Source organism: Aotus nancymaae, unplaced genomic scaffold (genome assembly GCF_030222135.1).
Source record: "Aotus nancymaae isolate 86718 unplaced genomic scaffold, 86718_ANA_hifiasm-v0.15.2.pri h1tg000049l, whole genome shotgun sequence".
Taxonomy (NCBI): Eukaryota; Metazoa; Chordata; class Mammalia; order Primates; family Aotidae; genus Aotus; species Aotus nancymaae.
In genome coordinates this window covers 20,376,845-20,399,248 of record NW_026988463.1, presented here as the reverse complement: position 1 = coordinate 20,399,248, position 22,404 = coordinate 20,376,845, and the positions used below count along the sequence as shown (strand labels likewise).

The window sequence follows — 22,404 nt, the reverse complement described above, 5'->3', positions numbered from 1 at the left end:
CAAGGGCGCCCATCTCGCCCTGGCATTTCTAGTGTCTTCTCCTTCCGCCTCTAATGGATGGTAATTTCTGGTGCCTGTATCCCTTAAATGCAACTTTGGGCCTACACAGAGCACTGCCTTACCCAGAGGTGGCCCTTAATCAATGTTCTTTGCATGGGAGGGGTTGGAACTGCTTTGAATAACAAAGAAAATAAGGAAATGACTAGAGCAGAAGCAATAAATATTTTTGATAGATTTTACTAAATAATTATTAAAAACCAATGTGTCCCCAAACCCAGCAAATAATGGTCATTGTGTGGCATCTGTGCCTTCCTTCTATCTATGGTAGACATATCTGAAAAAAGTCTTTTGAAGAGAATCGTGGCCAGGTGCAGTGGCTCACACTTGTAGTACCAGCACTTTGAGGGGCTGAGGTAGGAGGACTGCTTGAGGCCAGGAGTTTGAGACCAGCCTGGGCATCATAGCAAACCTTTGTCTCTAAAAAAAAAAATTATAAAATTTAGCCGAGTATAGTGGCACATGCCTATGGTCCCAGCTACTCAGGAGGCTGAAGCAGGAGGATCACTTGAGCCCAAGTCAAAGCTACAGTTAGCTATGATTACATCACTGTACTCCAGCCTGGGTGACAGAGAGACCCTGTCTCAAAAATAAATACATGGATAAAAAATAGGCCAGGCATGGTGGCTCACATCTGTAATCCCAGCACTTTGGGAGGCTGAGGTGGGTGGGATCAACTGAGGTCAGGAGTTCGAGACCAGCCTGGCCAACATGTGAAACCCTGTCTCTATTAAAAATACAAAAATTGGCCAGGTGTGGTGGTGCACATCTGCAGTCCCAGCTACTGGGGAGACTGTGGCAGGAGAATCACTTGAAGCCAGCAGGCAGAGGTTGCAGTGAGCTGAGATTGTGCTACTGCACTCCAGCCTAGGAGACAGAGCAAGACTCTGTCTCAAAAATAAAGTAAGAAGGCCAGGCGTGGTGGCTCACATCTGTAATCTCAGCACTTTGGGAAGCTCAGGCAGGTAGACTGCCTGAGGTCAGGAGTTCGAGACCAGCCTGGCCAACATGGTGAAATCCTATCTCTATTTAAAAAATAAAAATTAGCTGGGTGCAGTGGTGGGTACCTGTAATCCCACCTACTTGGGAGGCTGAAGCAGGAGAATCACTTGAACCCAGGAGGTGGAGGTTGCAGTGAGCTGAGATTGAACCACTGCACTCCAGCCTGCATGACAGAGTGAGACTCCATCTCAAATAATTATAGTAATAATAATAATATTATGAAATAAAAAAATAAAGAGAAAAGTATACCAAAGGGTTAACAGTCTTAATATGTAAAGATTTTTACAAATCAATACAATCCTATCACCTCAAATAGACATAAAAGGTAGACAAAGGCCAGGAAGAGAAAGCACAGATGCAAGTACTCAGTGCCCAGCTCTAGGTCCTGCCCCATGCATGATGTGCTTCCCCACTGCACTCAATGGGCACCATATGTATACACTGACATTTGACCTAATACAATCATGTCGGTCTTTTTTGTTTACCTCTCCTCCATGCCAGTAGACAGTACATCGGAGGAGGGTGAGAATACATAAGTTGGCTCTGCCATCTGCTCCAAATTTGACCATAAGCAAGCCCCTTCACATCTCAGAAGGAGTTTAGTCACCCATAAAATGGAGCCCAAAATACCTGCCCTAGTCAGGCATGGTGGCTCACACCTGTAATCCCATTGGGAGGCTGAGGAGGAAAGGTTGCTCAAGGAGCCCAGGAGATCAAGACCAGTCTGGACAATATAGTGAGACCCTCATTCTCTACAAAAAAATTAAAAATTTAGCTGGATGTGATAGTACATGCCTATAGTCCCAGCTACTCAGGAGGCTGAGGCGGGATGACTGTTTGAGCCCAGGAGGTAGAGGCTGCAGTGAGCTATGATCGTGCCACTGTCCTCCAGCCTGGGTGACAGTGCGAGACCCTGTTTCTTTTTTTCTTTTTTGAGACCAAGTTTCGCTCTTCTTGCCCAGGCTGTAATGCAGTGGCTCGATCTTGGCTCACTGCAACCTCCACCTCCCGGGTTCAAGCGATTCTCCAGCCTCAGCCTCCCAAGTAGCTGGGAGTACAAGTGCCCACCAGCACACTCAGCTAATTTTTGTATTTTTAGTAGAGACGGGTTTTTACCATGTTCGCCAGGCTTTGGCAAGATCCTGTTTCTAAAATAAAATAGTAAGTAGGAAAAGTCAATTAAAATCACCCATAATCCTTACAACTAGGGACACCCACTCTGACCTGGATGCTGCATATTCTTTCAGATTTTTTTCTCAGGCAGATCATTACCTATATTGGCTACAGTGGCTGCCCCATATCATATGCCTTTTTTTTTTTTTTTTTGAGATGAAGTCTCACTCTTTCACTCAGGCTGGAGTATAGTAGCACAATCTCAGTTCATTGCAACCTCTGCTTCCTGGGTTGAAGTGATTCTCTTGCTTCAGCCTCCCAAGTAGCTGGGTAGCTGGTCTTATAGGCACCCACCATCACACCTGGCTAATTTTTTTCTTTTTTGAGACAGAGTCTTGCTCTGTGGCCCAGGCTGGAGCGCAGGAGCACGATCTCGACTCACTGCAACCTCCGCCTCCTGGGTTCAAGTGGTTCTCCTGCCTCAGCCTCCTGAATATTTGGGATTACAGGCATACACCACCACACCCGGCTAATTTTTTTTTTTTGTAATTTTAGTAGAGACAGGGTTTCACCATGTTGGCCAGGCTGGTCTCGAACTCCTGACCTCATGATCCGCCCACCTCAGCCTCCCAAAGTGCTGAGATTACAGGTGTGAGCCACCGAGCCCCGTCCTAGTTTTTGTATTTTTAGTAGAGATGGGATTTCACCATATTGGCCAGGCTGGCCTCGAACTCCTGACTTCAAGTGATCTGCCTGCCTTGGTCTCCCAAAGTGCTGGTATTGCAGGCATGAGCCACCACACCCAGCCATACCATGAGCTTTATGTGCCGGCCACTATGCGGGTTACAGGCATCATCTCATTTACCCTTCATGGGACAACCCCAGGATATAAGTGCTATAATTATTCCCAGTTAACAACATGAAGAAACTGAGGCCAGGGAGGTAAACTAACTTGCCCGTGTTGCTGGACTGGTCATGGGGGAGCCACGACTGGAACCCAGGTCTGTGCTGATACTGAGGGCAAGCGCCCACCTGCAGCCCAGGTTCCCACCAGCTCCTCCTGGGGGACAGCTGCAGTACCTGTCCGGGCTGAGGTTCTGACCAGTGTCAAAAGCTCGCGCCACTAGGATCATGGACTGCCTGTCGCCGGCTTCAGCAGCCTTCAGTAAGTAATCAAATCCTTTGGTTTTGTTCTCTTCCGTCTCCTGTTGATACAAACCAAAGATGGAGAAAGTAAAGTCAATGAGGCTGGCACTTGAGGGCTGCCAAGATCTTGCTACTCAATCTTCACCCTGTTTCTTGAGAGCTCTGGGCTGGGAGGCTGTAGAAGTGAGGGAGGAGGAGGGACTTGATTCCGGAGGCTTGGCTCAGACACTGGAACAAATCAAGGATGAGCTAACACAGGGATGGGGATGGGGAAACAGCTTTTCATAAGACACGCCCACCAGTGCGCCAGGTCAGTTTCCCATTGTCTTGTCCGGACAACACTTGAGACTTACTGCCCGTTTCCACAGCTATGGTCCCACGACCTAGAAGTTACTACCCTTTCCCTAGAAATTTCTGCATAAACCGCCTCTTTATATGCATGCAATTAAGAGTAGGCATAAATCTGACTGCAGAACTGCCCTGAGCTGCTAATCTCAGCACATTGCCTGTGGGGCAGCCTGACTCCGCAGAAGCAGTCATGGAGCTGTACCACTGCCTCAGCTACAACACTGCCACTTCAATAAAGCTGTTTTTGTCTACCTTTCGCTCACCCTTGAATTCTTTCCAGGGTGAAGCAAAAAATCATCTTGGGCTAAGCTCCAATTTGGGGCCTGCCTGCCCTGCATCAGAAGTCGACATCAGGGCCGGGTTGGGTGGACTGGCTAGACTACACTCCAGCCCGGGTGACAGACTCCGTCTCAAAAAAAAAAAAAAAAAGTACACATCAGTTTTTAGTAAATTCACAGAACTGTACAACCATCGCCAGTCAATTTCAGAATACTTTCGCCAATCCAAAAAGAAATCCCGGCCGGGCGCAGTGGCTCAAGCCTGTAATCCCAGCACTTTGGGAGGCCGAGGCAGGTGGATCACAAGGTCAGGAGTTCAAGACCAGCCTGACCAACATGGTGAAACCCCGTCTCTTCTAAAAATACAAAAGTTAGCCGGGTGTGGTGGGGCACACCTGTAATCCCAGCTACTCAGGAGGCCGAGGCAGGAGAATCACTTGAATCCAGGAAGCAGAGGTTGCAGTGAGCCGAGATCGTGACACTGCACTCCAGCCTGGGTGACAAAGTGAAACTCTGTTTCCAAAAAAAAAAAAAGAAATCCCATACTGCTTAACTGTCAATCTCCTGCTACCCCTACTCTCCCTATCCTGTTCAGCTCTACGCAACCATTAGTCTACTTTCTGCCTCTATGGATTGACTATTCTGGATCTGGACATTTCATAATAATAGAATCATACAATATGTGGTCCTTTGTGACTCCTTCACCTAGCACAGTGCTTTCAGGGTCCATCTGTGTTGTAGCACATACCAATGTTTCATTCCTTTTTATGATCAAATAATAGTCCATAGTATGAATATATCATGTTTTGTTTATCCATTCATCCACTGACAGACATCTGAGTTGTTTCCATTTTTTGGCTATCATGAATAATGCTGCTATGAAGACTTGTGTGCAAACTTTTGTGTGAAAGTGTTTTTATTCTTTTGGGTTAATAGCTATGAGTGAAACTGCTGGGTCACATATAACTTACCCCACAGAAAGGAGACACCGCTACAAATCAGGGCTTGATTGATGGTATTTTTGATTGTCAGAAAGGGGTGGAAAACATGAACACTGCAGATGAAACTAACAAGTGGGTCATGCCTGTAGCTGTTCTATTGTGACGAGTGCAGGAAATTGAAGAAACATCCTTCCAGTATTTAAAACTACCATCTGATTCAGAAAAGAGGTTGCTCACATCAGAGGCAGATGAAGTTCCAGTTCTAACACAGGTCTTTGTTAATTTCACTTTCATCTCATTCATTTATGTCAGAACTATATTTCTCTATCAATTGCAACCATAGGTTGGCTATGGGTACAAGAGTTTGCAAAAATCAGTGCAAAGTATTGTGTGAGAGTTGATGATGTGACATTTACTTTTCATTGTTGTTTGTAAACTGTATGCGACATATAATTTTTTCTTTTTTTCTTCATTATTATTATTTTTTAGACAGGTTCTTGCTCTGTTGCCCAGGTTAGAGTGCAGTGGCTCCATCATAGCTCACGGAAGCCTCAAACTCCTGTGGTGTGTGGTTTTTATCCTCCCACCTCACTCTCCCAAGTAGCTGGGACTACAGGCATGTGCCACCACACCAGGCTAATTTGTTTTTTTGGGGTGGCGAGGTTTGTAGAGATAGTTTTGCTATGTTTCCCAGGTTGGTCTGAAACTCCTGGGCTCAAGCAATCCTCTTGTCTTGGCCTTCCAAAGTGCTGGGATTACAGGTGTGAGCCATCATGCCCAGGCTATGTATTCTTTAAGTGAGTAAAATTTAATATATTTACATATATACGTGCACATTTCCTTCCCACCCCCAAGAATCAATTGTTAAATATTTCCCAGCACAGCACTGGATGAATGAGCACAGAGTCAGAGAGAGAGGCCAGGTGTGGTGACTCACGCCTGTAATCCCAGCACTTTGGGAGGCCGAGGCAGGCAGATCACCTGAGGTCAGGAGTTCGAGACCACCCTGGCCAACATGGTGAAACCTCGTCTCTACTGAAAATACAAAAATTAGCCTGGCGTGGTGGCATAGGTCTGTAATCCCAGCTACCTGGGTGGCTGAGGCAGGAGACTTGCTTTAACTTGGGAAGCAGAGGTTGCAGTGAGCCAAATCACACCACTACATTCCAGCCTAGGTGATAGAGTGAAATTCTATCTCAAAAAGAAAAGAGATTAGAGAGAGACAAAAAAGTGATAATTCCCCTCTTCCAACCAAACCTCCCCCTCACCATCTGAAACAGGAAAAAAAAAAAAAAAACAGCAGTGGGAGACCCCTGTCCACATGTCAAATGATGTAATCTGACTGAACCATAAGAAACTGCCTGCCAGGCATGGTGGCTTATGTCTGTAATCCCAGCACTTTGGGAAGCTGAGGCAGATCACATGAGGTCAGGAGTTCAAGACCAGCCTGGCCAAGACAGTGAAACCCCATCTCTACTATAAATGCAAAAATTAGCCAGGTGTGGTGGCAGGTACCTGTAATCTCAGCTACTTGGGAGGCTGAGGCAGAAGAATTGGTTGAACTCAGGAGGCAGTGGTTGCAGTGAGCCCAGATCGTGCCACTGCACTCCAGCCTGGGCAACAAGAGCGATATTTCATCTTAGGAAAAAGAAAAAAAAAAAGAAACTGCCAATATTCTACCATTTATGACCTTCAAAAATGGCAGTTTGATGAGGTTCCACCTATTATGCACAAAGCCAGTTGCTGTAGCAGTTTTTGTGATATCAAAGGAATACAGCCAACCCAAGTGTCCATCAATAGGGCACAGGTATGCCTCACACATATAATAGAACCCTACGCAGCTGTCACAAAGATCAGGAAGCGACAAGGCATGGTGGCTTACACCTGTAATCCCAGCATTTTGGGAGGGTGAGGCAGGCAGATCACTTGTGGTCAGAAGTTTGAGACCAGCCTGGTCAACATGGCCAAACCCCATCTCTACTAAAAATACAAAAATTAGCTGGGTGTGGTGGTGGGCACCTGTAATCCCAGCTACTTGGGAGGTTTAGGCAGGAGAATTGATTGCTTGAACCTGGTTGGTAGAGGTTGCAGTAAGGTGATATTGTACAACTGCACTCCAGCCTGGGCCACAGAGCGATACTGTCTCAAATTAATTAAAAAAAAAAAAAAGAAATCAGGAAGCCATCTCTATACTACTGAGGTAAAATGGCCACAGGACACTGTCAAGTGAAAAACATCAGCTTCAGGAGTGTGTGTGTAGGATACTAACTTTGGAGGAAAAAGCAGGGTGAAAAAGGAACCTATTTCCTATTTGCATATGGAAACTGTGTTCTGGGCTGAACAATAAATAACCTCCCAATATTCATGTCCAGGCAGAATGTGATCTGATTCGGAAATAGGGTCTTTGAAGACATAATTAGTTATACTAGCGGGCACTATGGCTCACTCCTGTAGTCCCAGCACTTCGAAAGGCTGAGGTAGGTGAATCATCTGAGGCTGAGTTCGAGACCAGCCTGGCCAACATGGTGAAACCCCGTCTCCACTAAAAATACAAAAATTAACCAGGTGTGGTAGTGGGTGCCTGTATTCCTAGCCACTCGGGAGAGTGGAGAGTGAGGCAGGAGAATTGCTTGAACCTGGGATGTGGAGGTTGCAGTGAGTGGAGATCACGACACTGTGTTCCAGCCTGGGTGACAGAGCAAGACTCTCACAAAAAAAAAAAAAAAAAGTTATATTCAGATGAGGTCATGCTGGATGTTAGGTGGGCCCTAAATGCCATATGACTGCTGTCTTTGTAAAAGCAGAAGAAACAGGGAGACAGGGACACAAGGGGAGGATGGAGACAGAGATTGCACTGATCCAAGCCAAGGAATAATGAAGACTGCCAACAATGCCTAGAAGCCAGAAGAAACGAAGAAGGATTCTCCTCTCGAGCCTTCAGAGGAAGGCATGGTTCTAATGACACCTTGATTTTTGGAATTCTAGCTTCCAAAACTATGACAGAACGAATTTCTGTTGTTATAAGCCACCTGGTTTGTGGAATTTCTTAAGGAAGTCCTAGGAAGTGAATACACTCTGGAATTATGTATAAATAACTAATAATGATGACTACCTGTTATTCAGAGAATGAGAGGATGCGGGGAAGGTGGGAGGGAGATTTTTCACTGTACAGCATTTTTTTTTTTTTTTGAGACAGAGTCTCGCTCTGTTGCCCAGGCTGGAGTGCAGTGGTGCAATCTCAGCTAACTGCAACCTCTGTCTTCTGGGTTCAAGCAATTCTCCTGCCTCAGCCTCCCAAGTAGGTGGGATTACAGGCACACACCACCACACCCGGCTAATTTTTTATATTTTCTGGTAGAAATGGGGTTTCGCCATGTTGGCCAGGCTGGTCTTGAACTCCCGACCTTGAGTGATCTGCCTGCCTCAGCCTCCCAAAGTGCTGGGATTACAGGTATGAGCCACCACACCCAGCCTAAGCTTTTTATATTAAAACAAAAAACAAAAAACAAAAAAAAAACCTTTTTGGCCGGGCATGGTGGCTCACTCCTGTAGTTCCAGCACTTTGAGAGGCTGAGGCAGGAGGACTGCTTGAACCCAGGAGGTCGAGGTGGCAGTGAGCTACAATCACACCATGGCACTCCAACCTGGGTGACAGAGTAACACCCTGTCTCTAAAATAAATAGTCTGAGAGTGGTGGCTCACGCCTATAATCCCAGCACTTTGGGAGGCTGAGGCAGGCAGATCACCTGAGGTCAGGAGTTCGACACCAGCCTGGCCAACATGGTGAAACTCTGTCTCTCCTAAAAATACAAAAATTAGCTAGGTGTGGTGGTGGACACCTGTAATTGCAGCTACTTGGGAGGCTGAGGCAGGAGAATCCCTTCAATCTGGGAAGCGGAGGTTACAGCGAGCCGAGATCACACCACTGCACTTCATCCTGGGCAACAAAGCAAGACTGTATCTCAAAAAAACAAAACAAAACAAATAAATAAGGTGTTAATCACATCAGTGTAATTACAGATTCAAAAAGCTAAATACATGAAGGACTTTGGAGTATCTTCCCACCCTCTTCGAGTCTGAGATCCATCCACCCACTGGGCCACACCCTGCACCCATGCTGAGCCTAGGTCACCTGTCCATGGGCAACCTCGGCCCATGTGATGGGGAGGATGGGAACAGGTAAACTGGGAGCATGTGCCCACCAAAGGCCTCTCAACTTCTCCTGGGAAAAGATCCCATTCCCTGGGCCTTGCCAGATCCCAGTCATTCAATCCTTTCCTCCCTCTGCCCATGGACTAGGGTCAGAAGAAGGAGCAAACCCCTACACAATTGCCCTGCACATCCACACTCTGCTGCTTCGGCTCCAGTTCTGCCTCAGCTCCTGCTGCACCTCTAGCTATACAGATGCACCCTGACTCTCACCTCTGGGCCTGAGCACATGCGGTGACTTCTACCTGAACTGCTTACCTCCCCATCTTGGCCCGGCTCACTCCCTTTGGGTCTTCAGATCTAAAGCAGATATCCCCCCAACCCACTTTTTTTTTTTTCTTTTAGAGACAGGATCTCACTGTTGCCCAGGCTGGAGTGCAGTAGCACGATCTCGGCTCACTACAAACCTCCGCCTCCTGGGTTCAAGACATTCTCCCACCTCAGCTTCCCAAGTAGGTGGGATTACAGGTGCACATCACCACGTCTGGCTAATTTTTATATTTTTTGGTACAGATGGGGTTTCACCATGTTGGCCAGGCTGGTCTCAAATTCCTGGCCTTATGTGATCCACCCACCTCAGCCTCCCAAGTGCTGGGATTAAAGGCATGAGTCACCCAGCCGGACTAACGTAGGTATCCCTTTATCTGTTCATTCCATGAATCTGTACTGAGCATTGACACAGTGCCAGGCCCCAACCACTAGGGATACAGCCAAAACTGATGAGCGCTCAGGAAGCCTGCACCAACCCCTCCAGGCCTCAGTTACAGCCCTTCCTCACATGTTTCCACCATGTCTTCTGCTTCTCCCATCACACCATGTCCATGTTATTGCCTGGAAACATGACTCACCTTCCCCTCACTCTCCAAAGACAGAGATCGATTCTGCCAGTTTCAACTCATTTAGAAGGGCCTGCCCCCAAACCAGTGCCCTGGACATTTCTGTGGCATGCATAAACCTCAGGATAGAAGGCAGGTAAGTGCATGGCTTCCAGGATGGGAGGCAGGTGAATGACAGAGTGACCGAGTCCCACCCCCACCTGCAGCTGTGTCCCTGCCACCTGCTCACCTTCAGAGAGACGTCGGCTAGAATGTGATGGGGCAGCTGTGAGTACATGAGTCCCAGGCCCACGATGGCCTCCAGCTCGCCCAGGTCGGCCGCGTGTTCCAGGTGGAAGACGGCTGACTCCTGGTCCCACTCCTCGCCCTTCTTGCAGAAGCGCCCGCCCTCGTGGTAGCGCACCATGGCCAGATGGACCTGCCACACAGACTACAGTGTCTGCCCAGCTGTCTGGCCAGCCGAAGCCGCACCCAAGACCGCCCAGCCAGCCTGCAGGAGGAAGTGATTAGCGAAGGAGAGGCTGGAGCCGGGGGGCTCCAGGTTAATGCAGACAGGGCTCCAAAATGGGCATCGCGGATACCTTCCCCAAAATGGACTTCCCAATTTTCTTTTCGAGGTCCAGAGCATTAAGCCTTTGCACTTCCAGGGCCACGGCCGAAGCCCTCGGCAGGTGGAGGCGGGAGGAGTTGAGGAGATTCCACTTCTCTACACAGACCTGAAGGGAAAGAACCGGCCAGAGAAGCGAGGGGCTGGGGGTGGACGCAGTATCACAGCTGTCAGCAGCCCCTACTACACAGGAGCCTGGCTGGCAGGAGACGGGGGGCGAACGCTTGCGATGTCAAAGTTTATTGGCCAAACACGGCTCCAATGTTTTTTTTTTTTTTTTGAGACAGATTCTCGCTCTGTTACCCACGCTGGAGTGCAACGGCACAATCTTGGCTCACTGCAACCTCCGTCTCCCAGGTTCAAGCAATTCTCCTGCCTGAGCCTCCTGAGTAGCTGGGACTACAGGCACGCGCCACATGCCTGGCTAATAAGGATCCAATTTTAATCATTCAAATTCCATCAGCTTATGGGTTCAGGAGCTAGCGGAACAGATTTCAGCAGCTCAAGGAAGCATCTCCCTGTCATTTACCAATCTGGGTTTGGTTTGGGGGGGTCTGACCCTAAACCACCCCCCTTTACAAGGTCCCCATATAAGGCACCAGAAGACTCTCACTTCAGACCTTCCAGCAAATCCACTTTGCTTTCCTCTGCAAGTCACCACAATGACATGAGCAACATCAGCAGGGCACTTTAGGAAATGGGCTTAAAAAAACCATCATTTCTCCTAGGCAAAGACGCCATGTCCAGAGGCTCTTGTAGGATACACCCAGGCAGGTGAGTGTGCACATGTGCATGCTAAACATCTTGCAATGCACAGGGCAGCCCCCTCGACAAGGAACGATTCAGCCCAGAATGCCCATAGTGCCTCGCTTGAGCAACCCTGTTCCACACCTAGCTGAGAAGATCCTGATCTGGCTAAAAAATAGCGCATGATAAATAATCAGTGTTCTGGGAGATGCAAGAGTCATGCCTGTGGGGAGGTCAGGGAAGGCTCCTAGAGGAGATACCCCTGAGGTCCAGACTTGCAGAGCAGGGAGGATTTGAAGAGAGAAGACAGAGCGGGAGAAAGGACATTGCAGGCAGGAGAAAGACTCGCTTTAGCAAAGGCTCAAAGGTGAGCGGTTCAAAGCGTGTGTGGGAACCAGTTAGAGGGGTAGGTAGGGCACAGGGCTGGTCTTTCCCAGACATGCTGATGCTTGTTAGACATACAAGCGAGGGTAACCTGGGGAAAGTTGCTTAAGAGCCAGTTTCTCATACATAAAACGGGATGAGTGACATTAGCCTATCTCCTGGGTGGCTGCAAGAAGGAAATTGATTAATGCTGCAAAGCGCCTTTACGGCAGGCACTTAAGACAGGAGCCGTAGCTGTTGTGATTTCCCCTCGAGGATGAGGCTGTCCTGTTCTTCTCTAATCTTCTCCACAAATCCCCCAGTATCCTGCCCAGCAGAGGTTCAAAGAGCATTTGCCCAGGAGATTTGTTGCTTTGCAAAATCTTCCTTTGGCACATGTGCAAGACAGATGGGCAGGCAGCAGAGACATGAGACAGGAGAACAGCAAGAGCCTGGAGGAGGCAGGGAAGCGGCGGTGACAAGGGTGACTTGGGGCGCATTACCCGTCCGGAGCTGCCCAGGCTATCTTCGTCGGATTCATACTTCCGATTACCGTTGGAGTGGCCCTGAATGGAGGCAGAGATTACAGTGATCCAAAGTGCAAAGCTTCTTCCCAAGAACCTCTCCTGAGAGCTGCTCCAGCCCTCCTCCCTGGAACCAGCCTGGCCCTCCCAGATGACCCTTCTCTCAGAAAATTGGCCCTATGTTCCCAGGCGACACGGGAACTCTTGTCTGCCAAGCAGAAGGGATGCTGGCAGGGATGACACGCTGGTGCAGCCACAGCCTCACTGTCCCCCTCCCTGTGTGAGCAGGTGGAACTGACTCAATGGTGCAGGATCCCAGCACAAAGCCATGGGGGAAAGGGGGCTGAGTCCCAGCCAGAGCTCCTACTGCATGTTTAGATTTTTTATGTTAGACATGGGTCTCACTCTGTTGCCCAGGCTGGAGTGCAGTGATGCCATCAAAGCTCACTGCTGCCTCAAACTCCTGAGGTTTAAGCAATCTGCTCGCACTGCCCTCCCAAATTGCTTGAATTGCAGGTGTGAGCCACCATGCCCAGCCGTATTGCTTTTTTTATTTTTTTGAGACAAAATCTCACTCTGTCATCCAGGCTGGAGTGCAGTAGCACAATCTCGGCTAACTGCTGCACCCTCCACCTCCTGCGTTCAATCGATTCTCATCCCTCAGCCTCCCGAGTAGCTAGGATTACAGGTGTCTGTTCCTACGCCTGGCTAATTTTTATGTTTTTAGTAGAGATGAAGTTTCTTCATGTTGGCCAGGCTGGTCTCAAATTCCTGACCGCAAGTGATCCCCCCACCTCGGCCTCCCAAAGTGCTAGAATTACAGTTCCCCCCATCTTTTTTTTGCTCCTGTTGCCCAGGCTGGAGTGCAAAGGCATGATCTTGGTCATCGCAACCTTCGCCTCCTGGGTTCAAGTGATTCTTCTGCCTCAGCCTCCCAAGTAGCTGGGATTACAGGCATGCACCACCATGCCTGGCTAATTTTGTATTTTTAGTAGAGATGGGTTTCTCCATGTTGGTTAGCCTGGTCTCGAACTCCCGACCTCAGGTGATCTGCCCACCTCAGCCTTCCAAAGTGCTGGGATTACAGGTGTGAGCCACCACACCCAGCTTTTTTTTTTTTTTTTTAGACAGAGTCTTGCTCTGTCACCCAGAGCTGGAGTACAGTGGCATGACCTTGGCTCACTGCAACCTTCACCTTCCAATCTCAAGTGATCCTCATGCCTCAGCCTCCCAAGTAGATGGGACTAGAGGAGTGCATCACTGCACTGGGCTAATTTTTGTATTTTTAGTAGTGACGGAGTTTCACCATGTTGGCCAGGCTGGTCTTGAACTTCTGGCCTCAAGTGATCTGCCTGCCTCAGCCTCCCAAAGTGCTGGGATTACAGGAGTAAGCTACCACGCCTGGCCAGCATGTTTTTTATTTACAATCATAAAGCTGAGATCAGAGGTGTCTCAGCAAGACTGGCTCATGTGCAGGCTCCATTTCAGCACAGGGTAAGACCTCTAAATGGCAGATACTGTCTGAGGCTGCCCTCACCAGGATGCTGCTAGGAAGCTGCCGTAGGAAACTGACCTCCAAGGCCCTCCTCCCCAGGGCCTCACAGGATCCTGCATATGAGTGGGTCCAGTTATTATGCATGATCCTCTCTGCTCAGCAACCCAGGGCTCCCACTTCACCATAAGATTTATCAGCCATTATCAGCCTTACACCTAAGCCTCCAAACTTGCCCCATTACTGGTTGACATGATCCTGTTTTATCTTTTCCCTTACATTTATCTTTACCTGAAATGCTTTTTTTTTTTTTTTTTTTTGAGACAGAGTCTCACTGTGTTGCCCAAGCTGGGGTGTAGTGGTACGATCTCCGCTCACTGCAACCTCCATCTTCTGGGTTCAAGCGATTCTCCTGCCTCAGCCTCCCGAATAGCTGGGATTACAGGTATACACCAACATGCCTGGCTAATTTTTTGTATTTTTAGTAGAGACAGGATTTCACCATGTTAGCCAGGCTAGTCTGGAACTCCTGACTTCAGGTGATTCACCCGCCTTGGCCTCCCTAAGTGCTGGCATTACAGCCATGAGCCACCATGCCGTGCCTGAAACACTCTTTATTAATTTACCTGTTGTCTTTTCAGGACCCACTGATACTCCCCTTCCAGGAAGGGGAGTTTTTATTTTCCTGGAGGATAAACGAGACAATAGGGGACACTGGTCTTATTTCCTGGGGATTCCTTACATGTTCTCGTGGCTCAGGGTCATCCAGGTCACCCCGCTTCTCACTGGGGTATCCACTGTCCCCACTGTTCTCAGAGTCCTGTGGAGAGAAGATGACCTTAGGGTCCTAGTGGTCCCGAGTGCCTGGCAGTGGTTGCGACACGTGAACACCCCAACCATTGGCTTTCTCCCCTCTGTCCCATTAACTAACATCCTGTTCCTGCTGTCCCTTGCCAACTGGGTGACGAGGGAGCAGTATAAAGTAACAGCAAGGACCTTGGGCTCTACGGCCAGATGACCTGGGCTCGAATCCTGGCTTTATTTCTCGCCAGCTGAGACCTTGGGCAGTTGCTTAACTTCTCTGAGCATCAGTATCCTTAGTGATGAGATTCATTACAGCCCCTACATCAAAGGGCTGTGTGGGTGAAACACATTGTTACACTCTGAGAGTGTGGATCACAGGAAGTGCTTTACTGAGAGTGACTCACTCTTTTCACAGTCGGAAAAGCAAAGGCTGGTTTAAGTGCTATGACCCGTGGACAAAAATATAGCATTAGGAACAATATTTACTACAAATAAGCCCTCAACCAAAACCACACAGGTCACCGGGGCATATTTTTTATTCCCCCAGGTCTGAGTTCTGTTCTGAAAAGGAATCTGGTATAACTTAGAATCTCTAAAACTTTACTCACGTGCCTATGAACACTGAATGATAGCTCCCTCTGCATGTTACCTGCACCATTAGTAACAGAGTATTTTAATTTCCTTCTTTATTCTACTAAGAAGTATTTCTTTGCTCTGTGTGTGGGGGGTGGGGGGGTGGGGGGTGGGGCAGGGTCTCTGCTGCCCAGGCTGGAGTGCAGTGGTGTGATCTCAGTTCACTGCAACCTCCGCCTCCCAGGCTCAAGTGATTCTCTTGCCTCAGTCTCCCAAGTAGCTGCGATTACAGGTACACACCACCATGCCTGGCTAATGTTTATATTTTTTGTAGAGATGGGGTTTCATCATGTTGGCCAGGCTGGTCTTGAGCTCCTGGCCTCAAGTGATCTGCTCATCTCAACCTCGGATAGTGCTGGGATTACAGGCATAAACCACCTCACCCAGCCTCTACTAAGATGTATTTCTTTTTCTTTTCCTTTTTTTTTTGAGACTGAGTCTTGCTCTGTTGCCCAGGTTCGAGTGCAGTGGTGCAATCTCTGCTCACTGCAACCTCCACTTCCTGGATTCAAGCAATTCTCCTGTCTCACCCTCCTGAGTAGGTAGATTACAGGCGCCTGCCACCACACCTGGCTAATTTTTGTATTTTTAGTAGAGACAAGAATTCATCATGTTGGCCAGGCTGGTCTTTGAATTCCTGACCTCAAGTGATTCACCCGCCTCAGCTTCCCAAAGTGATGGGATTGCAGATGTAAGCCATGGCGCCCAGCCTCTACTAAGAAGTATTTCTTTCTTCCTTCCTTTCTTTTTTTTGAGACAAGATCTTGCTCTGTCACCCAGGCTGGAGTGCAGTGGTGTGATGACAGCTTACTGCAGCCTCTGCCTCCCAGGCTCAGGAGATCCTCCCACCTCAGCCTCCTGGGAAGTAGCTGGGACTACAGGTATGTGCCACCATGTCTGGCTAATTTTTGTATTTTTTTGTAGAGATGGGGGTCTTGTCATATTGCCCATGCTAGTCTCAAACTCTTGGGCTCAAGTAATCTGCCCACCTTGGTCTCTCAAGATGCTGGGATTATAGGCATGAGCTACCTTGCCTAGCCAATTTTACTAAGAAGTATTTCAAACACACACACAAGCATAGAGAGTATTATAATTCACCACAGTATGCATTTGTGCAAATGCAAATAAGATACCTTCAGTTTCTTACAAGCAAGTCAACCCAAACCTGCAGGAAATGTTCTGTTTACCTAACTGCAGAGCTAGATATGAAGAGCTAGAACACCACATGGCTTACTGTGCTATATGTTACATATGGAGGCCCTATAGGATAACCCACACATGTGAGTCCCAACCAAAACTGGGGCTGAGGCTGGCATTTACTACAAGATTGCATTATTGCTGATTGGGAGTCCGTCTTCCCTAACCATCTCTGGGAACTGCAATGGACTCATCTTTTCCCAGAAAAAAGCTCAGCCTTGGGCTGGAGGCTGACATTCATCTGCATCCTCCCTAACTCCCCCATCCCATGCCTTTCTGGCAGCATCTGGGCTGGCCTGCCCACCTCCAAGCTGAAGATTCACTCTAGGAGTGAATCCACTCCTCCCACCCCTGCTGGCGTCTGAAGCCTGCAGCCTCCCTTCCTCCACACTCACCCGGTGGTTGTCTAGATGATCATGGTCCCTGGATGCCATGTTATCGAGGTCACTGAACACCGGCCAATCTGGTCAGGGAGAAACAGACATCATGTCCTGGTTCCACTACTGGAACATGCACGAGACCAACCCATGGCCTAGGGCAGTTCACACTTGCCACCGCAACCTCCGCCTCCTGGGTTCAGGCAATTCTCCTGCCTCAGCCTCCTGAGTAGCTGGGATTACAGGCACGCGCCACCATGCCCAGCTAATTTTTTTGTATTTTTAGTAGAGACGGGGTTTTACCATGTTGACCAGGATGGTCTCGATCTCTTGACCTTGTGATCCACCCGCCTCGGCCTCCCAAAGTGCTGGGATTACAGGCATGAGCCACCGCGCCTGGACCGTTTTTAAGTTTTAAAGAAAGGCACAAAAAAGGAGAAGAATGTTCTCAGCACCTGGAGGCTAAAGTTCTTCCTTGAGAACTTATTCTAAGTCTGCTATTTGCCAGCTATGTAATTCTGGACAAGTGGTTTCAACTATGTGTGTGTCCTCAGAGTTGTCACAATGCAATTATCCTTGTAATGTGTTTATCAGCATATGTGCCTGACCACCACTTGGTCCTCAAAAGGTGCAGTTGTAAAGGAAGTAAAGACATTTGTACATTTGGGGCTCAAGAAGAGGATCTTGGACAGCTTCAAAACCAACCATTTCTAGCCGGGTGCAGTGCCTTATGCCTGTAATCCCAGAACTTTGGGAGACCAAGGCAGGTGGATCGCCTGAGGTCAGGAGTTCGAGACCAGTCTGGCCAACAGAGTGAAACCCTATCTCTACTAAAAATACAAAAATTAGCTGTGTGTGGTGGCGTGCACTTGTAATCCCAGCTACTCAAGAGGCTGAGGCGGGAAAATTGCTTGAACCCGGGAGGTGGAGGTTGCAGTGAGCCAAGATTGTGCCACTGGACTCTAGCCTGGGTGACAGAGCAAGACTCTGTCTCAAAAACAAACAAACAAACAAAAACAAAAACAACAACAACAACAAAAACCACCAACCATCTCCTGGTGGTTCCCTATGTCTGTCTCCTACCCTACAGAGACAAATCTGTCTGCCTGTTTTTATAATTTATAAGAACAGTGTTTATGTTTTTAAATGATGACAAAAATTACATTTCACCATCCATAGTTTTATTTGAACACAGCCACGTCTATTCATTTAACTATTTTCTATGGTAGCTTTCAAGCTCCAAATGCAGAGAGTAAATGACCTGCAAATCTTAAAATATTTACTCTCTGGCCTTTTAAAAAAGTCTGTTGACTCTTGTTCCAAACTATTCCAAAGATCTTCCAGTGGAAACATCTAAAAGTCTTCTTTAATGTTTGATACTAAAATCTTTCTCTCTTCCAAAGGTATCAGAAGTGAGAAAAATTAAAAAACTAAATAATAAAATCTTCCTCTCCTGCTGAGCCTGCTCCCACTCACACTTTCCCTGAATACATGAGTTCCATTTCTTCAGGCCAGCACCCTGGGATCAGTCTTGCCTCTATCCTTTCCTACAGGCTCTTGTCTAAATCACCAGCAAACTCCATCCTTTCAACATCAGAAATAATGATTCTGTTTTTCTCCTTTGAGCCATTAATATCATGTTCATAATTTTTCTAATACTGAACAACCCTCAGATTCCTATGAAATTCCTATTTAACTGTGTCAGGTGAACCTTTTAACACAGTACTATTTTTATTTGTTAATACTGATTGAGATTTTTTTTGTTCTTTCTCTATATATACACAAAAATTTTAAATAAGGTTGGGATATAATTTTCCTTTTTAGTTTGTCAAGTTTACTATATGGGTTTTGCTGGTTTCATAAAACACACTGATAAATGTAACCTCATCTCCTACAATAGGGGTTGTTTTTAAAGCATTTGGATGATCTGTTTTGAAAGTTCACTCAATGAAACTCACTTATAAAACCACTGGGGCCATGAACCCTTTTGATTAGCATGTCTGATTTTTCTAACGTAAATGAAAGCCAGTTTAGCTCTGCTCTACCTGAATCCTCCAAGCACAGTGACTGGGGACCAAACCATCACTTACGGAGGTGGTCCAGCTTCTGGCTGTGTGGTGTGGCCGAAGATGGAGAAGAAGGGAGGGAGTCGAAGGTCATGTCGCTCATGTTCTCATCTCCAGAGTTCTCTGAAAGGGGACGGAGCAGCGGGGGCCGGCTCCCAGAGAGGGTTCTTACTCGTGGGCTCCCACATTTTTCCTCTGTTCCTCTCAAGATGGTCTTGGCTGATTGCTGAGGACATTAACAGGGATACTCATGTCACACACACACCCTGTGGGAAATAAAGGGCTCTTCACATTATTCCCTCTAGTCCTGAAATCCCTTCATCTGTAGCTTCTAAACATGCCTGTTTAGGGGCTGATATATTGTCTTTAAATAAAAAATCAGTAGGGAATTAAACCTAAGTCCTCCAAGAAAGGGCATCTGGGACAGAAGCTCAGAGGACCTGCCAGCCAGCATCCCCTAAAGCACTGACCACATTCCACAGCCCGGAGCTGGAGAAAGCATCCCACTCTATGTCCAGCATCCCAGGCTGGTCTTGGCAACATTCTCTTGTCTCTGGTCCAAGTAGCAGTGGGAGGGATGGGAGTTATCCTGGTGAGGTGCCTGGAGAGGCAGGTCTAAGACCAGTTCAGTCATTTGTCAATATAACACACAAACACACACACAACATGCCTTCTCACTATCTCCACATGTCTGTTCCCCTCACTCTGGGAATAAATGGGCCCAACCTAAGCAGATACCAGCTGCTAGACTGTGAGGACGCTCAGGAGGACTCTGTGCACTGAGCTGGAGGGGACAGCCTGGGGCACAGATGGGACAGATGCTTCCAGCTCTGATATTTGACAATTAAGCATTGCTCAGCCTGGCTGTCACCACACAGGGGAGCAGGGCTTGCTGTGCGGGTAGCAGAAGGGCCCACCAGGACAAGCAGGGTCACACTGGGCACCCACCAGCAGCTTGGTGTTCTGATTCACCGCGTCCCTCTCCCGGGGCGAGAGGTCAAAGGGAGCAAGGCCCATGCTCTCGCAAATCCGGTTGCAGGCATGAGAGTAGAAGAAGAGCGCCATCCCGCGGACACCTGTGAACAGAGCAGGGGTGTCTGGAGTGTTGCTTTGCTCTGTGACAGGGAACAGGCAGTGGTGGGCCTCATACACGTGGCCAGGGCAGCTACAAAAGTTGTCGAGCTGGGAGGCATCAGACATCCAGGCTCCCAACTCCATGATCTTGGGAAAGCACCAACAGTGTCTCAGCCTGTTTCCTTGGCTGCACAAAGAGCTCAGAGGTTTTAGCAGGGAGTGTGGTTTCTGGGGAAACAGGCTGGCTCTCCCCACCTACCTAGGTTGCCGTCTCCAAAGTCAGTGCCCGTCTCCGTGTGGATCTGTGGGTCAGTGTAGAGATCCCCAACTCCCTGGATGTCCACCACTATCAGCTGATGGCCGGAACGCTCAAATGTGAAGTGGCTGAAGGCCTGTGCGGGAACAGGAAGGAAAAGGAGATGTCAAGAGACAGGCTGAGGGCTGCACAGGCACTGGCCACCCCTCTGCTCTGGGGGTTGAAATGCCCCAGCTTTGCCCATGCTGAGAGGCTTTCTCTGCAAGGAGGAGTTATATAGAGGAAAAGACAAAGGAAAAAGGCCGGTTCAGTTGGGCAGGGACCGTGGGCTGAAGGTCCTGTGGCCATCTTAGGTGACAGAAGCTGTCTTGGGGTGACAGGTGTCCTGTTACAGTCTCCGTCAGAATGCTCACGGGGCTCCTCTGAGGGTGAGACTCCAAGCCCACAGGGACCATCCTCTTTGTGGGCTAAACCTGACCAGGATCCCACCCCAAAGGGCTGGGGTGGGCAGAGCGTGGAGGCAAGCGGGGGCCTCACCTGTGGCGTCAGGCGGATGTTGTCATCACGGACAAAGCCTGAGTTGGAGTTATACTTGATGTACTTGCCCTCGATGTAGTGCTCCAGGTGGAAGAGGGGCTGGCCCGGTCTGTCCTTCAGCTCGAGGATGCACATCTGCATGATGTCCACCTGGTGGGATGGGAGGGGGAGTGGACTCAGGCGGGAGGGCCCAGCGCACCTCCTCTGAGAAGCGGCAGCGGGAGTGCTGAGAGGAGCTGGCCTGCCCGGGCCCAGATCCTGGCTCCATCATTTACTAGCTCTCCACTGCAGGAGCTCCTGATGATGCCCAGAATCTGATCTCCTCTTTTCATTTTTTTTAAATTAAAATATATATATTGCCAGATGCAGTGGCTCATGCCTGCAATTCTAGCACTTTGGGAGGCCAAGGTGGGCAGATCACGAGGTCAAGAGAGTGAGACCATCCTGGCCAACATGGTGAAACCCCATCTCTAGTAAAAATACAAAAATTAGCTGGGTGTGGTGGCATGTGCCTGTAGTCCCAGCTATTCGGGAGGCTGAGGCAGGAGAGTCACTTGAATCCAGGAGGCAGAGGTTGCAGTGAGCCAAGATCATGTCACTGTACTTCAGCCTGGGTAACAGAGTGAGATGCCATCTCTAAAAAAGAAAATTTTTTTTGGAGACAGGGTCTCACTCTGTTGCCCAGGTTGGAGTGCAGTGTCATAATCATGGCTCATCATAGCCTCAAACTTCTGGGCTCAAGCGATCCTCCCACCTCAGCCTCCCGAGGAGCTAGAACTACAAGTGTGTGTCACTACACATGGCTCATATCTAAATATTTTTATAGAGACGAGGTCTCGCTATGTTGCCTAGGCTGGTCTTGAATTGGCCTTAAGCAATCCTCTTGTCTTCCAGCATCCTCCCAGAGCATTAGGATCACAGGATGCAGCCACTGCACTCAGCTCTCTTTTCCTTTTAGAATGAAACCCTGGATAGATGAGTTTTTTTTTTTTTTTTTTTTTGAGATAGAGTCTCACTCTGTTGCCAGGCTGGAGTGCAGTGGTGCAATCTTGGCTCACTGCAATCTCTGCCTCCTGGGTTCAAGCGATTCCCCTGCCTCAGCCTCCCGAGTAGAGACTACAGGTATGCACCACCTCGCCCGGCTAATTTTTTGTATTTTAGTAGAGATGGGATTTCACCAAGTTGGCCAGGATGGTCTCGATCCCCTGACCTTGTGTTCTGCCCACCTTGGCCTCCCAAAGTGCTGGGATTATAGGCGTGAGCCACTGCACCCAGCCCCTAAATCACTGAATTTTAAAAGGGTCCATAGCCACCCACTAGGGATGACATTGTTAAGACTCCCTTGCAGCTAAGTGTGACCACATGACCGTGCCTGGCCAATGGGAACTGAGCATTGCAATGATGTAACTCCAGCCTGCCCTATAAGGTGGACTCTGCTTGGGAGCCAGAACTGATCATGTGGTCCATGGCAAACCCCTGAGGGGATGGCAGAGAAACAAGACCAAAGGAACCAGGTCTCTAGATGGCTTCAAGGAGATGACGCACCAGCCTACCCCAAGCCACCCACCAATGCAGGACCTCCACACAAGTGAGATAGAAACTATTTCATGTCTGCACATATTTGTGGGTCTGTTTGCTAAACAACTTAGACTATGCCTTACAGTAATACTGTGAATTTGGGAACATTTCTGAATTTCACCTCTCTGTGCCTCAGTTTCCTCACCTGCAGAAAGAGGGTCTCAGACTCAGCCTGTGAATTAAATTTGTTGATGCAAAAAGGAGCCAAGCAATGTTTGC

At 48.4% G+C, this 22,404-nt stretch overlaps 1 protein-coding gene across 1 annotated transcript in view; it reads right to left on the bottom strand.

Moving 5' to 3' along the window:
- Positions 1 to 22,404, bottom strand: part of EEF2K (eukaryotic elongation factor 2 kinase) — an 84,672-nt gene that overhangs the window by 13,171 nt on the left and 49,097 nt on the right. The window contains exons 7-16 of the mRNA XM_064362565.1: positions 20,608 to 20,757; positions 20,074 to 20,206; positions 19,689 to 19,816; positions 18,765 to 18,966; positions 16,693 to 16,760; positions 14,406 to 14,483; positions 12,151 to 12,213; positions 10,512 to 10,646; positions 10,160 to 10,348; positions 3,253 to 3,377 (exon numbers count right to left, since the gene is read on the bottom strand). Coding sequence (XP_064218635.1) covers positions 3,253 to 3,377; positions 10,160 to 10,348; positions 10,512 to 10,646; positions 12,151 to 12,213; positions 14,406 to 14,483; positions 16,693 to 16,760; positions 18,765 to 18,966; positions 19,689 to 19,816; positions 20,074 to 20,206; positions 20,608 to 20,757 — 1,271 coding nt within the window. The remainder of the gene's footprint in view (positions 1 to 3,252; positions 3,378 to 10,159; positions 10,349 to 10,511; positions 10,647 to 12,150; positions 12,214 to 14,405; positions 14,484 to 16,692; positions 16,761 to 18,764; positions 18,967 to 19,688; positions 19,817 to 20,073; positions 20,207 to 20,607; positions 20,758 to 22,404) is intronic.